Here is a 16,930-nt window from a genome sequence, read left to right as displayed (position 1 = left end):
ATGGAGGTAAGACAGACTGTGCAGGGAAAGTGAGGGCCCACGTGTAACCAGTCTGCTAGGACCCAGGGCCCAGGCGGGAGGGCGGTGGGAGGCCGAGGTGGAAGGGGACGGCTGAGGAGTGCAGGTTTTAGCTCACGTTGCAGAGAGGAGTCAGCAAAAATTTTGTTTTTGCAGCAAGGGAGTGTCTCTTGATCATGTGAGGCATTAGGAGATTAGCTCAGGAGAAACCGAGGCAGAGAACCCAGCAAGGAAGTGAGAACACAATTATGCAACAGCGATCTCCTTCACCACCTCCCTGAGGTGCAGAAAAGTTTCGGCCGCCTTATTAGTACAACCACAGTTTCATGTCGGCGTTAACCTGGCGTGTGGGGAGCTCCCAGGGCTAGGTTTTGTGCATGATTTCATTCACTCCTCACATTATTAACCGTCGGAGCCCCTTTCAGGGGGTGTGGAAAATGGAGGCACCCACATATTTAGTAAAGTTGCAGTCAGTTGTCACCATGGCAGGCTGGGAGCCGAGACGCAGGATGCCTGATTTCCAGGTGTGAACCTCTGTGAGTCACCACTGTGGTTCTAATGCTGGGAGCAGCCACCTAGGGTTGGGGAGGGAGGGCTTTGCTGAAGGGAGGAGGGTACGGTCTACCAACCTGCCTTTTGTCCCCTAGATAGTGCCGAAGTCACCCCACCTGTCCTCTCTGTGATGGGGGAAGCCACCCCAGTGAGCATCGAGCCGTAAGTGCAGCCCTGCCTCTGGCCCGTGGTGTGAGGGTGGCCAATGGGGTGCAGGCATTCAGGCCCTTGGAGGAGAAGAGGGCTCTGCAGGGCCTGCAGAGGGCTGCACGGCCTCCCTGGGCTTTCTTTTCCTCGCCCTGCTTCTGTGTGGAAGTTGCAGGAAAAGGAAGGGGCCGGTCTGGTTTGCATTTGCCTCTGAGAATTAGAAGGGTAGTCGGAGAGACTCCTTCCCTGCCTGTAAACCTGGAGCTCCTTCTTCCCTTCCCAGCACCGGGGCCTTGCCTTTCTGGCAGCACTTGGTGCCATTTGCCAGGTGTCCTCCCAGAAGCCAGATTGCCTTAGACCAGTGGTTCTCAACCTTCCTAATGCCGCGACCCTTTAATACAGTTCCTCATGTTGTGGTGACCCCCAACCATAAAATTATTTTCGTTGCTACTTCATAACTGTAATGTTGCTACTGTTATGAATCGTAATGTAAATATCTGATATGCAGGATGTATTTAGGTGACCCCTGTGAAAGGGTCGTTCGACCCCCAAAGGGGACGCGACCCACAGGTTGAGAACCGCTGCCTTAGACCCAGCTGAGGCCTTGCCATGCTCAGCCTGTCAGCTGCCCTCTGCATCTTCTCCCGTCCCCCAGGGAGAAAGTCAGATTCTGCCGCCTCCCCCCGCCCCCCATCCCCCCCCAGCAAAGTGACGCCTCACTCTCTGCCCTTTCCACCCCTGCAGACGGATCAATGTAGGCTCCCGGTTCCAAGCTGAAATCCCCTCCATGAGGGATCGTGCCCTGGCAGCTGCAGACCCCCACAAGGCCGACTTGGTGTGGCAGCCATGGGAGGACCTAGAGAGCAGCCGGGAGAAGCAGAGGCAGGGTGAGAGGGGACTTGAGCCAGCAAGCCAAGATGGTCTTGGGTAGGTGGGTGGGCTGGTCGTAACCCCGCCCAGCCCAGCCTGCCCTGAAAGTGATTTCCTCTCCTCCCTCCCCGTGCTCCCTCCCTCCCTCGCTCCCACAATGCAGTGGAAGACCTGCTGACAGCTGCCTGCTCCAGCATTTTCCCTGGAGCTGGCACCAACCAGGAGCTGGCCCTGCACTGCCTGCACGAGTCCAGGGGAGACATCCTGGTGAGACACCGCCCCCAGTGGAGGGAAGGGCCCTCAGGGAGGCTGGCCTGGATCCATCTCTGCTGCCCAGGATCCAGGCCTGCTCACATGCTGATCTGAAACAGGCTAGAGGGTCCAACCAAGTTGGGGGTTGTAGGGGCTCAGCCCAAGGAAACCCTAGTTCTAAACTTTGGAGGACAGGGTCGTGCCATCCACCCCAGTCCCTGATTCTGGGTCACTGGGTCCCCGCCTCCGACAGAGCGGCACTGAGGGCCTTCTGCAGCTGTGATTGCCTGAGGGGGCCCTCTAAGTTTTGCCCACTGAAACCCTGCCAGGGCCCTGACTTTTCTTCACTCCCCTTGAAGGAAACGCTGAATAAGCTGCTACTGAAGAAGCCCCTGAGGCCCCACAACCACCCACTGGCAACTTATCACTACACAGGTGGGCCTGGTGGGGGGTGGGTCTAGAGCCTGGAGCCTCAAAGGGTCTCCCGTCAGTGGGGCCCAGTTAGTGCTGAGTCACAGCCCTGGGTGGGGGAGATGGGGGGGTGGGTAAGCCAAGAGCCAAAGCACTGACTCCAAAGCTGGGGTGGCTCTCAAGGGGCTAACTGTGCCCTGGAGAGGAAGACAGGAGGGTGTGGGCAGGTGGGAGCCTGTCCAGGCAAGGAAACCCAGGACACAGTGCAAGGGACAGGGATCCGGGGACTGCCATCCAAACTGGCATCTGGTACCTGGAACTTAGCCAACCCCTGGAGTGCCATGTCCCGTTCTGGACCCTGTGCTTTAAGAGGGACATGGACCACTGGGCATCATCATAGCAGCTACTGTTACCGATCCCTGTGGAGTGGTCCATGTCGTCTGTGCCAGGCTGGGCACCAAGGGTTTCACATGCATGACCTCATTTAGTCTGCACAACTGGGGAGGCGGCTTCTATTATTAGTTCCCGCTTCACTTGTGAGGAGAGTGAGGTTCAGGGCCAAGTGACGGGGCTAGTAAGTGGCAGAAGCAGTTTGTAGAGCCAGCTCTGACTTGTCAGCTGGTCAGAATCGCCCCCCGTGATGCTCACAGTCCTACCCACTTCACTACCCCGGCTTCCTGTTTGCCCCGCAGGCTCTGACCAGTGGAAGATGTCTGAGAGGAAGCTGTTCAACAAGGGCATTGCCATCTACAAGAAGGATTTCTTCCTGGTGCAGAAGCTGGTGAGCTGGAGCTCTGTTTAAGGGGCAAGTGAGGGCAGGAGCTGCCTGTAAGATTTGGGGTCCCCCTACCAGTGGGGGCCTGCAGTCGCTTACCAAGCCCTCTTCAAAAGCACTTAATTCAATGCACTGAGTAGCCTCAGAGAATTTTGTAAACAAAACAAGCAGGGGGGGAAAAATAAGGACTCCCCGCAGCCCTTGATTCTAAGCCCCCTTCCCTCACCTTAGAATAGTGTGGCCACACCCTGGGGTCTTAATCCAGAGAGAAGCCTGAATGGGTATCAGACTCAGTGGCATCAAACTTGAAATAGTGGTGCCCGGCTGGCATGGCTGAGTGGTTGAGTGTCGACCTATGAACCAGGAGGTCTTGATTTGATTCCCAGTCAGAGCACATGCCCGGGTTGTGGGCTCAATCCTCAGTGGAGGGTGTGCAGGAGGTGGTCAATCAATGATTCTCTCTCATCATTGATGTCTCTACCTCGCTCACCCTTCCTCTCTGAAATCAATAAAAATATATTTTAAAAAAACAAAACCTAGCCGGTTTTGCTCAGTGGATAGAGCGTCGGCCTGTGGACTGAAGGGTTCTGGGTTTGATTCTGGTCAAAGACACGACCCTTGGTTGCAGGTTCCCCAGCTCTGGTTGGGGTGTGTGCAGGAGGCAACCAATCGATGTGTCTTTCTCACATCAATGTTTCTCTCTGTCTCTCCCTCTTCCTTCTACTCTCTCTCAAAATCAATGGAAAAATATCCTCGGGTGAGGATTAACAAAAACAAAAACAAAAAAACCCACAACAACTTAAAATAGTGGCTTACCCAAGGGAGAGCTAGAAGAGAAGGAGGGTTGCAGGCCGAGCTGAGCCCTTCCCCAGGGGCCTGGAGCACTCGAAGGCCACAATTAGTCTGTGGGAGGAGAGGTCACCCTACAATAAGGGGAACTGAGAGCAACGAGTGACTGTGTAACTGAACTGGGTGGGGGCCTGTGCCTACGTCTTGTCAGACCCAGGGCTTCTTTCCAGTAACTCGGCTGACGAGGTAGAGGAGGCCGGAGCCTAGTTGTCCTAGGTTTATCTTGTCCTCTCCCTATGTTCTTCTGGGGAACTAAAGTGCTTTGCTAATTTGCAGACGTGCATCTTCCCAACATCCCCGTCTGGCAAAATCTGTGGGAGAGTGAGTTGTGTGGCCCACGGAGGGAAAAGGGCTCCAAGAACATGCTCTTTCCTCTTGGGATGGTAGATGGTGCCAAGGGTGGCTCTGGGGACCGGACAGAGTGCTGATGAATTCTCCTACAAGGGCCCTGTTGTGAGGACAGACATCTGCTGGGTTCCTGATTGGGCAATATTTCAGGAGCCCCTAATGCCTTCATGCAAAGAACAGACCAGTAGTCAAACGGATGATCAGAGAGAATTGGCAGTAAACCTGTAAACGGGATCTAATTAATAAAGTTGTGATTTGGCCATTCCTGGGAGATGGAGCATGTCTGTTTCTCCTCAGGCCCAGAGGACCCTCTCTGCCTCCTTGGGCTCTGTGCATAGGACCTCAGTGCTGCCCAGAAGCTGGCTGAGCAGTCCGCGAGCCTGGGGGAGTGAGGAGAGTCAGAGAAAACAGCCTGTGTTTTCTGTGTGTGGGAAAGTAGCCCAGAAACTAAGTCCAGTGGCCAAATAGATTTGTGAAACGGGAGGGCTAGGACTTCAGACCGTGGGAGGCCCTTAGAGATCATCTGGCCTCACCCCACTCACTATTTATACATGAAGAGACTTGTCCAAGGCCACACAGCTACTCAGTGGCAGAGTTAGGAACAAGATTTGGGCATCCTGCTTCCTTTTCGGGCTTTCCAGGGCTTATTAGCCTCCCTTGATAATGTGACATTCCTCTGTCCTCGCTTGTCCGTCACTGCCCCTGGAGAGGAATGGAATTGTTTGTCCACACTGATGAAGAGAGTCTATGTTGCAAGGTGTGTCCTGGCTTTGAATGTGGAGGGTGCCCAGACATTTTTCTTTAAAGAATCTTTTTTTTTTTTTAAATCTTAGAGAAAGGAAGAGGAGAGAGAGAGAGAGAGAGAGAGAGAGAGAGAGAGAGAGAGAGAGAGAGAGGTGAGAGAGATACGTTGATCGGCTATCTCCTGCACACGACCCAACCAGGGATCAAACCCGCAACCTGGGTCTGTGCCCTGACTGGGAATCGAACCTGCCACCTTTTGGTGTGCGGAATGACGCTCCGACCAACTGAGCCGCATGTGCCAGGGCCAGACATTTTTCCCCTTTAACTTTTTATTTTGAAAAAGTTCAAACTTACAGGAAAATTGAAAGAAGAGTATAATGAACACCTGCATACCCCTCACCTAGATATGCCAGTTGTTAACACTGGCCACCTTTGCTTTCTTTCTGTCTGCATATAAACTTAAACACGCACCTGTTCTCTCTCTGTTTGCATTAATAATTAAAAGTAAGTTACAGCCATCATGACACTCGACCCAAATATTGTCTAAAAACCAGGACATTCTCCTGTAAAACCACAGTGGCCTTGTCATCAAAGAAACTTAAACTGATAAATAACACGCCCCAATATGCAGTCCATATTCAAGTCCCCCAGTGGCTCCATGGTGTACTTTTTAGCTTTTTAGAAAAGTAGTGCTGAAGCTTGGGTTAGTTGGATTGCTCAGTGGTTTGTCAGAGCAGGGGTTAGAGAGATGCTTATATTTGGGGGATTGATTGAGTTTAGTGTTTGCTAAGTTTAAGGGGAGACATGAGGAAGGCTGGTGTATCCTCAGGCAGGTGAGCTGAACCTAGAACTCTGACCTCATTTTCGTTTCCAACCAGATCCAGACCAAGACTGTGGCCCAGTGTGTGGAGTTCTACTACACCTACAAGAAGCAGGTGAAAATTGGCCGCAATGGGACGCTCACCTTCGGGGATGTGGATACGAGTGACGATAAGTCAGTCCAGGAAGAGGTGGAAGTGGATATTAAGGTGATTTCCTTCCCATCCTCAGCTGCTGAGAGCCTGGGCTGGGGCTGGGTCCAAGGCAAGCCCTCCAGGAAGGAGTCCCTGGAGGGCAGAGAGAGGAAGGCAGTGTCCCTGATAACCCCAAGTTGTTGATGTCCTGGGCTGGGCACTGGCTGTGGGCCTTTGGGTTCCCCTCTCTGTTGGCCAGTGACGTAGTAATAACACCCTGTGTTGACACAGAACTTGGAGGAAATTTCCCATAGTATTTGCACCAGCGTCAATTTATTGTCCCCTCATAACACACCTCTAACACTGTTTCCCAAACTTTAGCCATTCATGTATCACCTTTTTGATTTTTGCTATTTCTGCATCCTACCATATGTTACCATTACTATTTCTGTCATTTCCACATACCACTTGTGCTATTCATATTTTTAAATCAACTCATTTTTACTCTAAAGGCAAGTTGTATATCACAGTCATACATAGAAAACAAGTACTGCTTGGCATAGACAGTTCTAGTAAAAATTAGTGTATGAAAGTCAAACAATGTTATTAAATTCTAGCTAGATACTATTATCTGCCAAGGCTCTGAAACGGAGGCCTGACCTCTCTTTAAGTCTGGAAAAGTGTAAAAGACACATTAACACGAACGGGAGACTTTCTCCTTAACATAATCAGGATTGAAAGAGGATTGAAAAAAGAATGTTATTTAATTCTGTCTGTGTATCCACCTAAAGTCATTTCTGCGGCTATAAGCCCACACTGGGTGACATGCTGCTCTAAGAGGGGGTGGTTGGGTCCCCATTCTGCAGATGGGAAGGGGGCGGAGATACAGAAAGCATTACAAGATAGTTGAGAATGGAGCTCAAGTTGCTGCCTGGCTCCACCAGACCACCCTGCCCAAGAATGTGTCCCTGAGCACATCTGGGAAGATAGGTGGCCTGAGGGGAGGGCCTGGCATGCTCCCTCCCTGCCCCTGGCTGCATTTCAAGTGCTCGGTCTCATCCTGAAGGTTCCCAGGGCTCAAAGCTCGCTCTTCTCTGCCAGGCAGACTAGGTGAGGGAGGGTGTGGAGTCAGCACAGGAGGCCAGGCCAGGATTCGCAGGGACAAGTGAGCCCTGGCTGGGTCAGAATCCGTGCTCTATGGCTGCATGACTGAGCTCTGTGGCTGAGCTCTAGGGTCACTGCCCCTGTTCTTGTCCCCCATAGACTTCCCAGAAGTTCCCCAGGGTGCCTGCTCCCAGAAGAGAGTCCCCAAGTGAAGAGAGGCTGGAGCCCAAGAGGGAAGTAAAGGAGACGAGGAAGGAGGGGGAGGAGGAGGTGCCAGAGATCCAAGAGAAGGGGGAGCAGGAAGAGGGGCGAGAGAGAAGCCGGCGGGCAGCGGCTGTCAAAGCCACACAGACACTACAGGCCAATGAGTCGGTAAGTGTGACCTCCACTGGGGGAGCCCAGGGCCAGGAGAAGGGCTGGAGCTGGGCCCGAGAGGGTGGGAGGGAAGGCAGAGCAGAAACATGACTAGGATTGTCATCATCATAAGAGCAGGAAATGTATTCAGTGCCTGATGCTATTAACTCATTTAATCCTCATAACCCTATGTGGTAGGTACTGCCATTGTTCCCATTTCACAGATAGGAAATTGAGGCCCAAGGTCAGATAGCTAGTAGGCAGCCTGACTCCAGAGGCTGCCATTAAATGTTACACTCTACCGCTTTGGTCTCTGAGACGCAGCAAGCAAGGGTTTATGAAAACGCGGAAGGTGTGTGGGACATGGGGGAGGCATTCATGAGGTGTAGCTCAGGCAGGGCTCCCCTAAGAGAGCTGTGTCCCTGACAAAAATGTCTGGAACTGAGCTGAGGTCATTGGCGTAGTAATAATGCCCCCTCACCCATGTTCTCTGCAAGGTGCTTTCCTGCCCCTGATCTCATTAATTCTGCACAAGAACCCCGTACAGTGTGAACCCTCGCTTGGCAGAGGGAGGAAACCGGGCTCAGAGGTACTAAGTGACTTGCCTGAGGTTCCACCCCAGGTCCTAGTGCAGTGCTCTGTCCACCACATCACAGGCCAAGAAGCAAGACCTCCAGCCAGAGCTCTTCTTGTCAGGGAGGGTCCCCCGAGAGAGGGTGGGGATGGGAAGAGTCTGTTGGGGGAACTGCTCTGAGAGCTTTTTTATTTCGGTGTTGTACACTCTGTGGACAGGCTCAAGGGAGTTCTGCTGACGTTTGTCAACATTTTCCTGTAGCATCGACCCAGTGCACATGCTTATGACTTCTAAGAGCCATCTGGGGCTCCCCTAGCCCCTGAGAACATGCCCTGAGCACCCCTCTCCAGGTCAGCACAAGGTGTCTGTCCTCTGCTCTCTGGCACCTGCCTGGCATTTCCCATGGTGGCTCATGGTGTCGTGAACTAGATGCCTGCTCATCTTCCCCTTCCACGGGACTGTGCACTCTCCGAGGAGGGGCTCCTGTCTGTCACCTCTGTATCCCCAGCACCTGTGCATCACATGGGCTTGAATCTCACTTATGGAATCAGGTCATGAATGGACTACATGACTGCAACATGAACACGTGTGTCATTCATTGAGACACCAAGTCCCGTCAGATACATGGAGAAGTTCTGTGGCAGCTAGGGCTGTCCCACAATTACTGTACCAGCAACTTTGTAAAGATAGAGTTGGCCGCCGAAACCGGTTTGGCTCAGTGGATAGAGCATCGGCCTGCGGACTGAAAGGTCCCGGGTTCGATTCCAGTCAAGGGCATGTGCCTGGATTGTGGGCACATCCCCAGCAGGAGATGTGCAGGAGACAGCTGATCGATGTTTCTCTCTCATCGATGTTTCTGACTCTCTATCTCTCTCCCTTCCTCTCTGTAAAAAAAATCAATAAAATATATTTAAAAAAAAAAAAAAAAGATAGAGTTGGCCAAAGATGGAATGGGTTGCTGAGAAGGCAGTGAGTGCCTTGTCACTGGAAGGATTCAAGAGAATGCCAGGGCGGAAGTGTCTGACCTTTAGGAGTCCTCTGGTCCCTAAAATTCCAGAATTCGGGATCCTGTCTTCCCCAGATCTCTCAACGCCTCTTTGTTTGATTCTCTCCAGGCCAATGACATCCTCATCCTCCGAAGCCATGAGCCCAACGCCCCTGGGTCTGCTGGTGGCCAGGCCTCAGAGAAGCCAAGGGAGGGGCCGGGGAAGCCACGAAGGGCACTGCCTTTTGCAGAGAAGAAGAAGAAAACAGAGACATTTAATAAGACCCAGAATCAGGAGAACACTTTCCCTTGTAAAAAATGTGGCAGGTAAGATGTGTCTCCATGGGGACCGAGGAGGGAGAGTGTTGGTGGTTGGTAGGCGGGTGGTAGGCGGGCAGGAGGAGGAGGTCGTCTGAGCTTCCGCCTTGTCTTCTGATTGGCTCAGAGGGTTTCTAGGGCTGTGATGTCACTCAGCAGAGAGGGAAGATGGCACTGAATTCGGAACTCATCTCTGCTTTAGTGGGAGGGTGGGAGTAGGCTTAGAGGCATTCGCCTAGTCAGGAAGAGTCAGGGACACCGCTCCCCCCAGCTTCTCCCCCCCCCCCCCCCACACACACACTCTAGCCTGGTGGCCCAGGGGGTGGGGACAGACCTCTTACTTGAGCCCTTCTTGCCTGGCTGCAGGGTGTTCTTCAAGGTGAAGAGCCGCAGCGCCCACATGAAGAGCCACGCAGAGCAGGAGAAGAAGGCTGCAGCTCTGAGGCAGAGGGAGAAAGAGGCTGCAGCAGCTGCGGCCGAGGCCGCTGCCTCCCCCCACCAGACGGAAAGCGCTGGAGAGAGGAGCTGAGGCCCAAGGCTCCGCCTGGAGACCCAGGACTGGCCCCTCGGCCTGGGCGCCCGGCTCTCCCTGCACCAGCCTTGTCAAAGCGCCGCAGGCACCCAGGAACTTACAGAGGGATCGAGGAGAGATCACGTGGACTTTTCTCCGAAAAACAAATAAGACAATAAAATAAACAGCTCTTTTATTTATAAAGGCCCCAGGAGCAGTGTTAAGGGCTGCAGGATCCAGTTCTCTGTGCATTCGGTCTGTCAGAAGTTGTCCTCATGTTTTCCTGGAACTATGAGCATCCCTGCTTGCTGGGGCTGCCCTCTGGGAGGGGCTCCAGCCGTTGCCTTGTTGCCACTGGTGCCTCTCACACTGGCTCCCCTGCTGCTGCGCAGTCTCGCTGCTTCCTCTGCCCCCAGCTCCCCTTGGTCACCACGGAGAGCCAAGCACAAGTTCACCCCCATTGTAGCATTATTCCTCCGCTCCAGAGGCCCTCCCCTAAGCTCTGGAAAAAGGGAGCTCAGCCCTGCAATCCCGTGTCCAGGCCTAAGCTGGTCCAGCGCTCCTGTCCTCACAGAGGCCTCCCCCTTTGCTACTTGCTAGCAGCCTTCTGGGGCTGGAATGTTTTCTTAAATGTTTGGGGAAAGGCCCGTGTTCCTGCCCAGGCTCTCAGCCTGCTGGAGGAAGGGGAGCTGTGAGGATGGGAGCTGCAGGGCTGGGCCTGAGGGCACTTTAGGTAAGCCTTGGCTCTTCCTGCTTCCCACCTTTTTTGCCAAATACCTTTGGGCCCTAGAGACTGCTAAGGGAGCTTAGCCCAGGCCCAGCCTGCCCCTCCTTGGTGCAGGTGTCCTGCTTGCCTCTGTCCTGGCCTTGGCAGCTGCCACCTAACCCCACCCCACCTGGTCCAGCGCTGATATCCACAGCCCAGCCCCTAGTCCTGCGTGCTGGAGATTTCTGGATCCTTCCCTGGGAGGGGGAGGTCTCCTAACCAGATTGGACAGGAGCCTTCATTCCTTGACTTGTGTCATTTGGGAGCTATTTATTTATTCTTAATATTTAATTTTTTAACATCCTCTCAGGGACCAGGGGCCACCTGCTTTCCAGAGGCCCAAGTGCATTTATCCCAAAACAAGGCACCTTCTTGGCATCTGCGCCACCCTCCTGTTCCCAAGACCCTACTGCCCCTCACACACTGCTCTGGAAGCTCTTGCCAATAGGAATGATAGTGCCTGCTGAAAGAGGGTGGGAAGGTGGAAGGTGTCACACCTAGAGTAGCAGGAGCAAGGGGATCAAAGGCAGTTCTTGTTGCTACCTCTTCTCTAGCTGTGCTTGCAAATCGCCTGAGAGGATTGGCTGGAGGCCAGAATTCTGGTTTGTTTCTGGCTTGAAGAAGCCATATTTGGCACGGAGTCCCTAATGAAAGGACTGGAAGATTCTGGAGGCCCCTTCACTTGCCAGTCCCACAGGAGGGCTGAGTTATTTTTCTGATCTTGTCCCTCAACTGTCATTGTGTAAAAGAAGTTCAACGTGAATGCAAGGAAAAGGCTGGCCAACATGTTAGGAAGGAGCCAAAAAGCATTCTGCTAACTCATGAGGTAGCTGGGGGTAGGGAGAAAGGTTTTGTTTCTAAACTATGCACTATCAGGTATTTTTCAGCATTCATGCATTTATATGGTTCTATAAGATCCCAGCTACAGGAGCAACAAAATTCTCCCCCCAGGCTCCTGGACAACTACCTAGATTTCCAACTTCCCAGTTAATTTCCCCCATAAGCTTCTACAAACTCCGTATCCCAAGATTGCAAACATCTGGCATACCCTCCAGACATAGGAAGGTAGCAAATTTAGTCTCTCTTCTAAATCACTTGTGTAATATGAGTGCCTTCGCAGCTTTGCCCCAAAGTGCTACTTACGTTTCCCAAGGTTTTTTCTATTTAAATTGTATTTTGTTTCAGGCCTCCTTATGGACATGCTATAACAAATCTCCTTTGTCTAGAGAGTGATTCTCCTTTTTCTAAACCCATGGAGACAAGACCAGGTGAATGTAGGTGGAGAAAATAAAAATGGTACCTCTCTGTATTAGTCCCACCACAACGCGGCATTTTAGAAGGAAGGGTTCGTGCTCCAGGATGGATTTATATCTAGAATGCACTGTGAAAGTTAACATGCTTAGAGGGCAGATGCAATTGCGGCACGCGACCTGCCAATTAAGTAGGTGCAGCCATAGGAGCTGGCTTAAGTATACGTCCTTTACGGTGCTTTCTCCCTGTGAACACATTAGGCTCATCTTTAGTTGTTTTTTTTCTTCTACTCGGCGCTCTTTGCTTTAAGAAGTTAAAAATGACAAACACCTCCAGCTTCATAATGCCCTCCCACACCGTCTCACATAGCCGTCTCCCAGCCTCCATCTGCCCTCGGCAAGGGCATGAAACTAACCTAGTGCCTGTATTTCCAGACCATTTCTGAGGTCTCTCACCCACCTGAGGACACAGTGCTTCGGAACTGTCCTCCATGCCTTCAGCAGCCCCCTTCCCAGCGGAGGTACACACCCATCCCTCCTGCCGCCCCACCTCCACCCCTGGCACAGAGGTCGTGTGCTGCTTATGTCTAAAGGGATCCCCTATACTTAACTGCCTCAGTGACCTAACCTCTTTCTTCTCATGTGCCAGAGGTTAAGTTGAAGGAGGACTACAACTTATACTCAAGCCCGAACTGTTTAAATATGCTTTCACTGGGGCAGACTGTTCTTGGATGGTATTTATTACCAGACTGGCCAAGCCTATTAGGTTTACAGGAAGTATGCATACTTTTATAAAACAGTTGTATGTCCTCCACTATTTTGCTGTGTTAATCTTTGCCTCTGATCATTTGCAGCTGTTTCACCTTTTTCTCATTTGTCTCTCAGTTGAAGGCCTTGTTGGAGGGAACAGCACAGGAACAGCCTTGACAGTCTGTAATTATTGTATAAATATTTTAATAGCATATAAATAACTATATTCCTTTTATTTTGAAAAAAAATGATCAGACACTGCCTTTTGTGTGTTTGCTGCCTGTGGCACCCTTTTTTAAAAGACTGTTACATATTAAAATAGTGTACATATATATAAATATTACCTCTTTTGCTGTACAGTTGTGATAGACCAGACTGAAGATTTTATTTTTTGTGTGCTTTTTATAAAAAAAAAATTAATACACTAAAGAAAATCTTGCTGATGTGATTGTAATGTATCTATGTAACTTATTTACTTTTGAATGTTCTTCTGTATCTTTAAACCTTTTATTAAATAAGGTTTTAAAAATTCAGAGTTGAATGCTGTGTTCTTTAGGGGAGATATTCACCATCTGGGATTGACGTAAGTAGGCCTTGTTTTGCTTGCGGGGATTACTGGACATTTTTGAACCATAAGGATTCTGTTTTATCAGCCCATTGTCAATGATGTCAGAACTGGAGAGCTTAACACACCAGCATTTTCCTGGCTACAAAGGTTACTGAATATAAATCTTTTAACAAAATTTAAGAGCAATCTCAATTCACTGTCTCACACAAAAAAAACACGTAAATGGCACTCTTCCAAATTTTAGTTTCATTTGGATGAAATATGGAGGGTGGAGAATGCGATAAGGAAGCCCCGTGGCTGAAGAAGGTGTTTTCATGTTGAACCAGCCACAGTAGACACGTTCGTCTTAACGGACGCATTTTCAACAGTATCATCTTAAATCCACTGTATTATTATTATCTTTTAAACGCGGTGCTTTGTTTAAAAAAAACAAAAGCAAAAAAAAACACCTGCGGAAAATATGGAAAAAGAAATGAGCCATCAGAGAAACCAGAGCCTCTGACTGTCACCATGGCAACCACTGGACACCCCCCCCACCCCACCCCCCGCGGGCGGCGGGAGCGCGCGGAGCTCCGGGCCTCTCGGGCGCCGTTGCCATGACTACACTGGCGCTGGCTGGGCCGCGGGGCGCGCGGACGCCACGCACTGGGCCGGCCCCGCCCTCCACTGCGGCAGTAACTGCTCGGCTGGCTGCGGGGCGGACCGTCCAGCGGCTGCTGAGCGCAGCCCTCCGCAGCCCGCCGCCGCTGCCTAACCCGCCACAACCGCCGCCCTCCTCGCCGCCCAGCGGGCTCCCTGCGCCGCGAAGACGCTCCTAGCGGACTGACCCTGCCGCCGCCGCTGCGACCTCAGGACAGACAGCCACTCCCTCCGGGGGCAGCACAGCCCTCGGCCGCCCGAACGCCCGGCTCCGACCGCGAACCCCGCGTCGACTCCGGGAGCAGCGACTGCCCCGCGCCGGGCGGCGGAGAGGAGGCGGCCACGCCCCACCCCCGCGCCCCGGCGGCCTCTCCAGCCCGGCGGCTCCCGCCCTCGCCACCGCCCTCGCCCCGAGCCTTCCCGCCACAAGGCCGCACCGCGCCTGCAGGCGGAGGACCCCGGCCGCGGACCCCGAGGAGGCGCAAGATGGCGGCGGCCGCGTGACTGGCGGACCGAGCCTGACCGACGCTGCGCCCCGAGGACCGCCGGCCGACTGCCTGGGGCAGCGCAGGTTCGACTCCGGGCCTGGCGCCGGTGGCGAACGGCGGCGACGTCCAGCTCGCCTCCCTCGGGCGTCTCGGGGGGAGTGTCTGCCGTGGTCCTCGGCCCGGGGGCGCGGGGAGCCGGTCTGACCCGTGTCTGTGGAGTGGGGCCCCAGGGAGTGGGAAGATGGCGATGACGCTGTTGGAGGACTGGTGCCGGGGGATGGACGTGAACTCCCAGAGAGCCCTGCTGGTCTGGGGGATCCCGGTGAACTGCGACGAGGCCGAGATCGAAGAGACCCTGCAGGCGGCGATGCCCCAGGTGCCCTACCGCGTGCTGGGGAGGATGTTCTGGAGGGAAGAGAACGCGAAGGCGGCCTTGCTGGAGCTCACGGGCGCCGTGGACTACGCGGCCATCCCCCGGGAGATGCCGGGGAAAGGCGGGGTCTGGAAGGTGGTCTTCAAGCCCCCGACCTCCGATGCGGAGTTCTTAGAGAGGCTGCACCTCTTCCTGGCGAGGGAGGGCTGGACCGTGCAGGACGTTGCCCGCGTCCTGGGGTTTCAGACCCCCGCTCCGGCCCCGGGCCCCGACATGCCCGCGGAGATGCTCAACTATATCTTGGATAACGTGATCCAGCCTCTTGTGGAGTCCATTTGGTACAAGAAGCTGACGGTGTTCTCGGGGAGGGACATCCCGGGGCCCGGGGAGGAGACCTTCGATTCCTGGCTGGAGCACACGAATGAGGTCATAGGGGAGTGGCAGGTGTCTGATGTAGAAAAGAGGCGGCGGCTGATGGAGAGCCTCAGAGGCCCCGCCGCGGATGTCATCCGCATCCTCAAAACCAACAACCCTGCCATCACCACCGCCGAGTGCCTGAAGGCGCTGGAGCAGGTGTTCGGGAGCGTGGAGAGTTCTAGGGATGCGCAGGTCAGGTTTCTGAACACCTACCAGAACCCAGGGGAAAAGCTATCGGCTTATGTCATTCGTCTGGAGCCGCTGCTGCAGAAGGTGGTGGAGAAGGGGGCCATAGATAAAGATAACGTGAACCAGGCGCGCCTGGAGCAGGTCATTGCCGGCGCCAACCACAGCGGGGCCATTCGAAGGCAGCTGTGGCTGACCGGGGCTGCGGAGGGGCCGGCGCCTAACCTCTTCCAGTTGCTGGTGCAGATCCGCGAGGAGGAGGCCAAGGAGGAGGAGGAGGAGGCTGAGGCTGCCCTCCTGCAGTTAGGCCTGGAGGGGCACTTCTGAGACGAGGGAAGTGGCGTTTGAGTGCAGACCTAGGTAACAGCTTCTTTGCGCTGTCTTACAGGTGTGTCTCTTAGTCAAGGCCTGTTTCTGGGGGGAGGTCAAGGCCTGCATATGCATGTAACATTAGTGAAGTTGTGCAAGGGAGCACCCTGAGCTGCTGTAAGTGTCATGCTAGCATGCTGAAATGCCAGGTAAAGGCTTGGACAGGTGCTCAGTGCAAGCTGTCATCTTGACATCAGTTGTGAAAAAATGTGAAACTTGTGAGACTTCTCATCGAGATATTTAAATGTGAAATTGCATGTTCAGATGTTTAGTTCAGAGCCTGGCTAACACAAGAAGTGCTCAGTAAAAATAGGAGCTGTTATTAATAACGTGAATAGTTTTTCTGTTTGATGCAAATTGTTCCTGATTTATATTGGTAAGAAGAAATGTGAACTAGATATTCGTAGTGGTTCAACTTTACAGTGCTGTTTCTTATTTTTCATCTGTAAACATCAGGATCAGTTTAATTGGAAAGTATCCTGAGACTACAAAATAGTGTATTAGAAAAGTACAATTATAGAGCTGTGTAAACTAAAATTTTCACTGTACAAGATATAAATCGCATGGAAGGTTAATATGAACCAGTTACAGTATCCATTCCCCTATTTCAAATCCTTGTTGATTTGTATTTCTCTTTGTGCCGGTTCTAAGTGTTCTAAGTTTGAAGTTATCAAATACATGTACACAAATAAAATATATTTAAAAATTCTAGTCTCATTTTCTGATGTATAAAAAATTTTCAGTGTAATTAAAATCTGTATCTTTTCTTAGACTTCAAGTCACTAAAGAAAATCAAACCTCAAGTAAATATGAACTTACTATAAAATGTTAGGAAATCCAGAAATGGGGTTTAGAGGTTACCCAGCATTTTTTCCTCCCCTTCTAAGTTCCTTTCAGCTAAAAGTGTTTTGCTGCAGGGATAATTCATACCTGTGTAAAATGAATGTTTCAGTTTTACAGCAGCCATTTTATATCAAGAGGATATAAAAAGGGAAATATGGCTTAAGAACATGTTTATTTGGCTACAGAGATTCAGTGACTGAAGATGTCCATCTTTTGAGATCCAGGTCCTAGTCAATCCAGAAGTGGTTACATAAACAATGTTCAGTGGAGATTTTCCCCCAGTAACAAGGCTTGAAAATTAAAGCCAACCAACCAAATAAACAATAAAACGATAGCCAACCTGTTAGAACAATCATAAGGTAAAAATTATTCATAAAGGCTAGTATTTGTATATGTTCTAACAGATGTCTCTATACACTCATCTCACTTCCTTCAGTCTCTTCTCTCTGCACATCTCCACATATTTGACTCCCACAACAGAAAGGCAAATCTTCACTCCCCACAGACATGTCCTCA

General features: G+C 52.0%; 2 protein-coding genes across 7 annotated transcripts in view; both read left to right on the top strand.

Moving 5' to 3' along the window:
• MIDEAS (mitotic deacetylase associated SANT domain protein) overlaps positions 1 to 13,062 on the top strand; it is a 66,811-nt gene extending 53,749 nt beyond the window's left edge. For 5 of the 6 annotated variants that reach the window (XM_036312528.1, XM_036312515.1, XM_036312498.1 and 2 more), the window contains exons 5-13: positions 666 to 732; positions 1,462 to 1,604; positions 1,751 to 1,854; positions 2,199 to 2,274; positions 2,943 to 3,031; positions 5,845 to 5,994; positions 7,183 to 7,395; positions 9,067 to 9,263; positions 9,621 to 13,062. In XM_036312528.1, the coding sequence (XP_036168421.1) occupies positions 666 to 732; positions 1,462 to 1,604; positions 1,751 to 1,854; positions 2,199 to 2,274; positions 2,943 to 3,031; positions 5,845 to 5,994; positions 7,183 to 7,395; positions 9,067 to 9,263; positions 9,621 to 9,783 (1,202 nt within the window). In that variant the 3' untranslated portion in view covers positions 9,784 to 13,062. The remainder of the gene's footprint in view (positions 1 to 665; positions 733 to 1,461; positions 1,605 to 1,750; positions 1,855 to 2,198; positions 2,275 to 2,942; positions 3,032 to 5,844; positions 5,995 to 7,182; positions 7,396 to 9,066; positions 9,264 to 9,620) is intronic. The other variant, XM_036312536.1, reaches the window with a different exon arrangement.
• Positions 13,063 to 13,758: 696 nt separating this feature from the next.
• Positions 13,759 to 16,277, top strand: PNMA1 (PNMA family member 1). The gene has a single exon (XM_036312547.1). It carries the CDS (start codon positions 14,468 to 14,470, stop codon positions 15,527 to 15,529), a length of 1,062 nt encoding a protein of 353 aa, XP_036168440.1. The 5' UTR covers positions 13,759 to 14,467; the 3' UTR covers positions 15,530 to 16,277.
• The last annotated feature ends 653 nt before the right edge of the window (positions 16,278 to 16,930 follow it).

The sequence above is a fragment of the Myotis myotis genome, unplaced genomic scaffold, assembly GCF_014108235.1.
Source record: "Myotis myotis isolate mMyoMyo1 unplaced genomic scaffold, mMyoMyo1.p scaffold_m19_p_1, whole genome shotgun sequence".
Taxonomy (NCBI): domain Eukaryota; kingdom Metazoa; phylum Chordata; class Mammalia; order Chiroptera; family Vespertilionidae; genus Myotis; species Myotis myotis.
The sequence above is the reverse complement of the archived record's forward strand: the minus strand, read 5'-3'. Positions and strand labels throughout refer to the sequence as shown.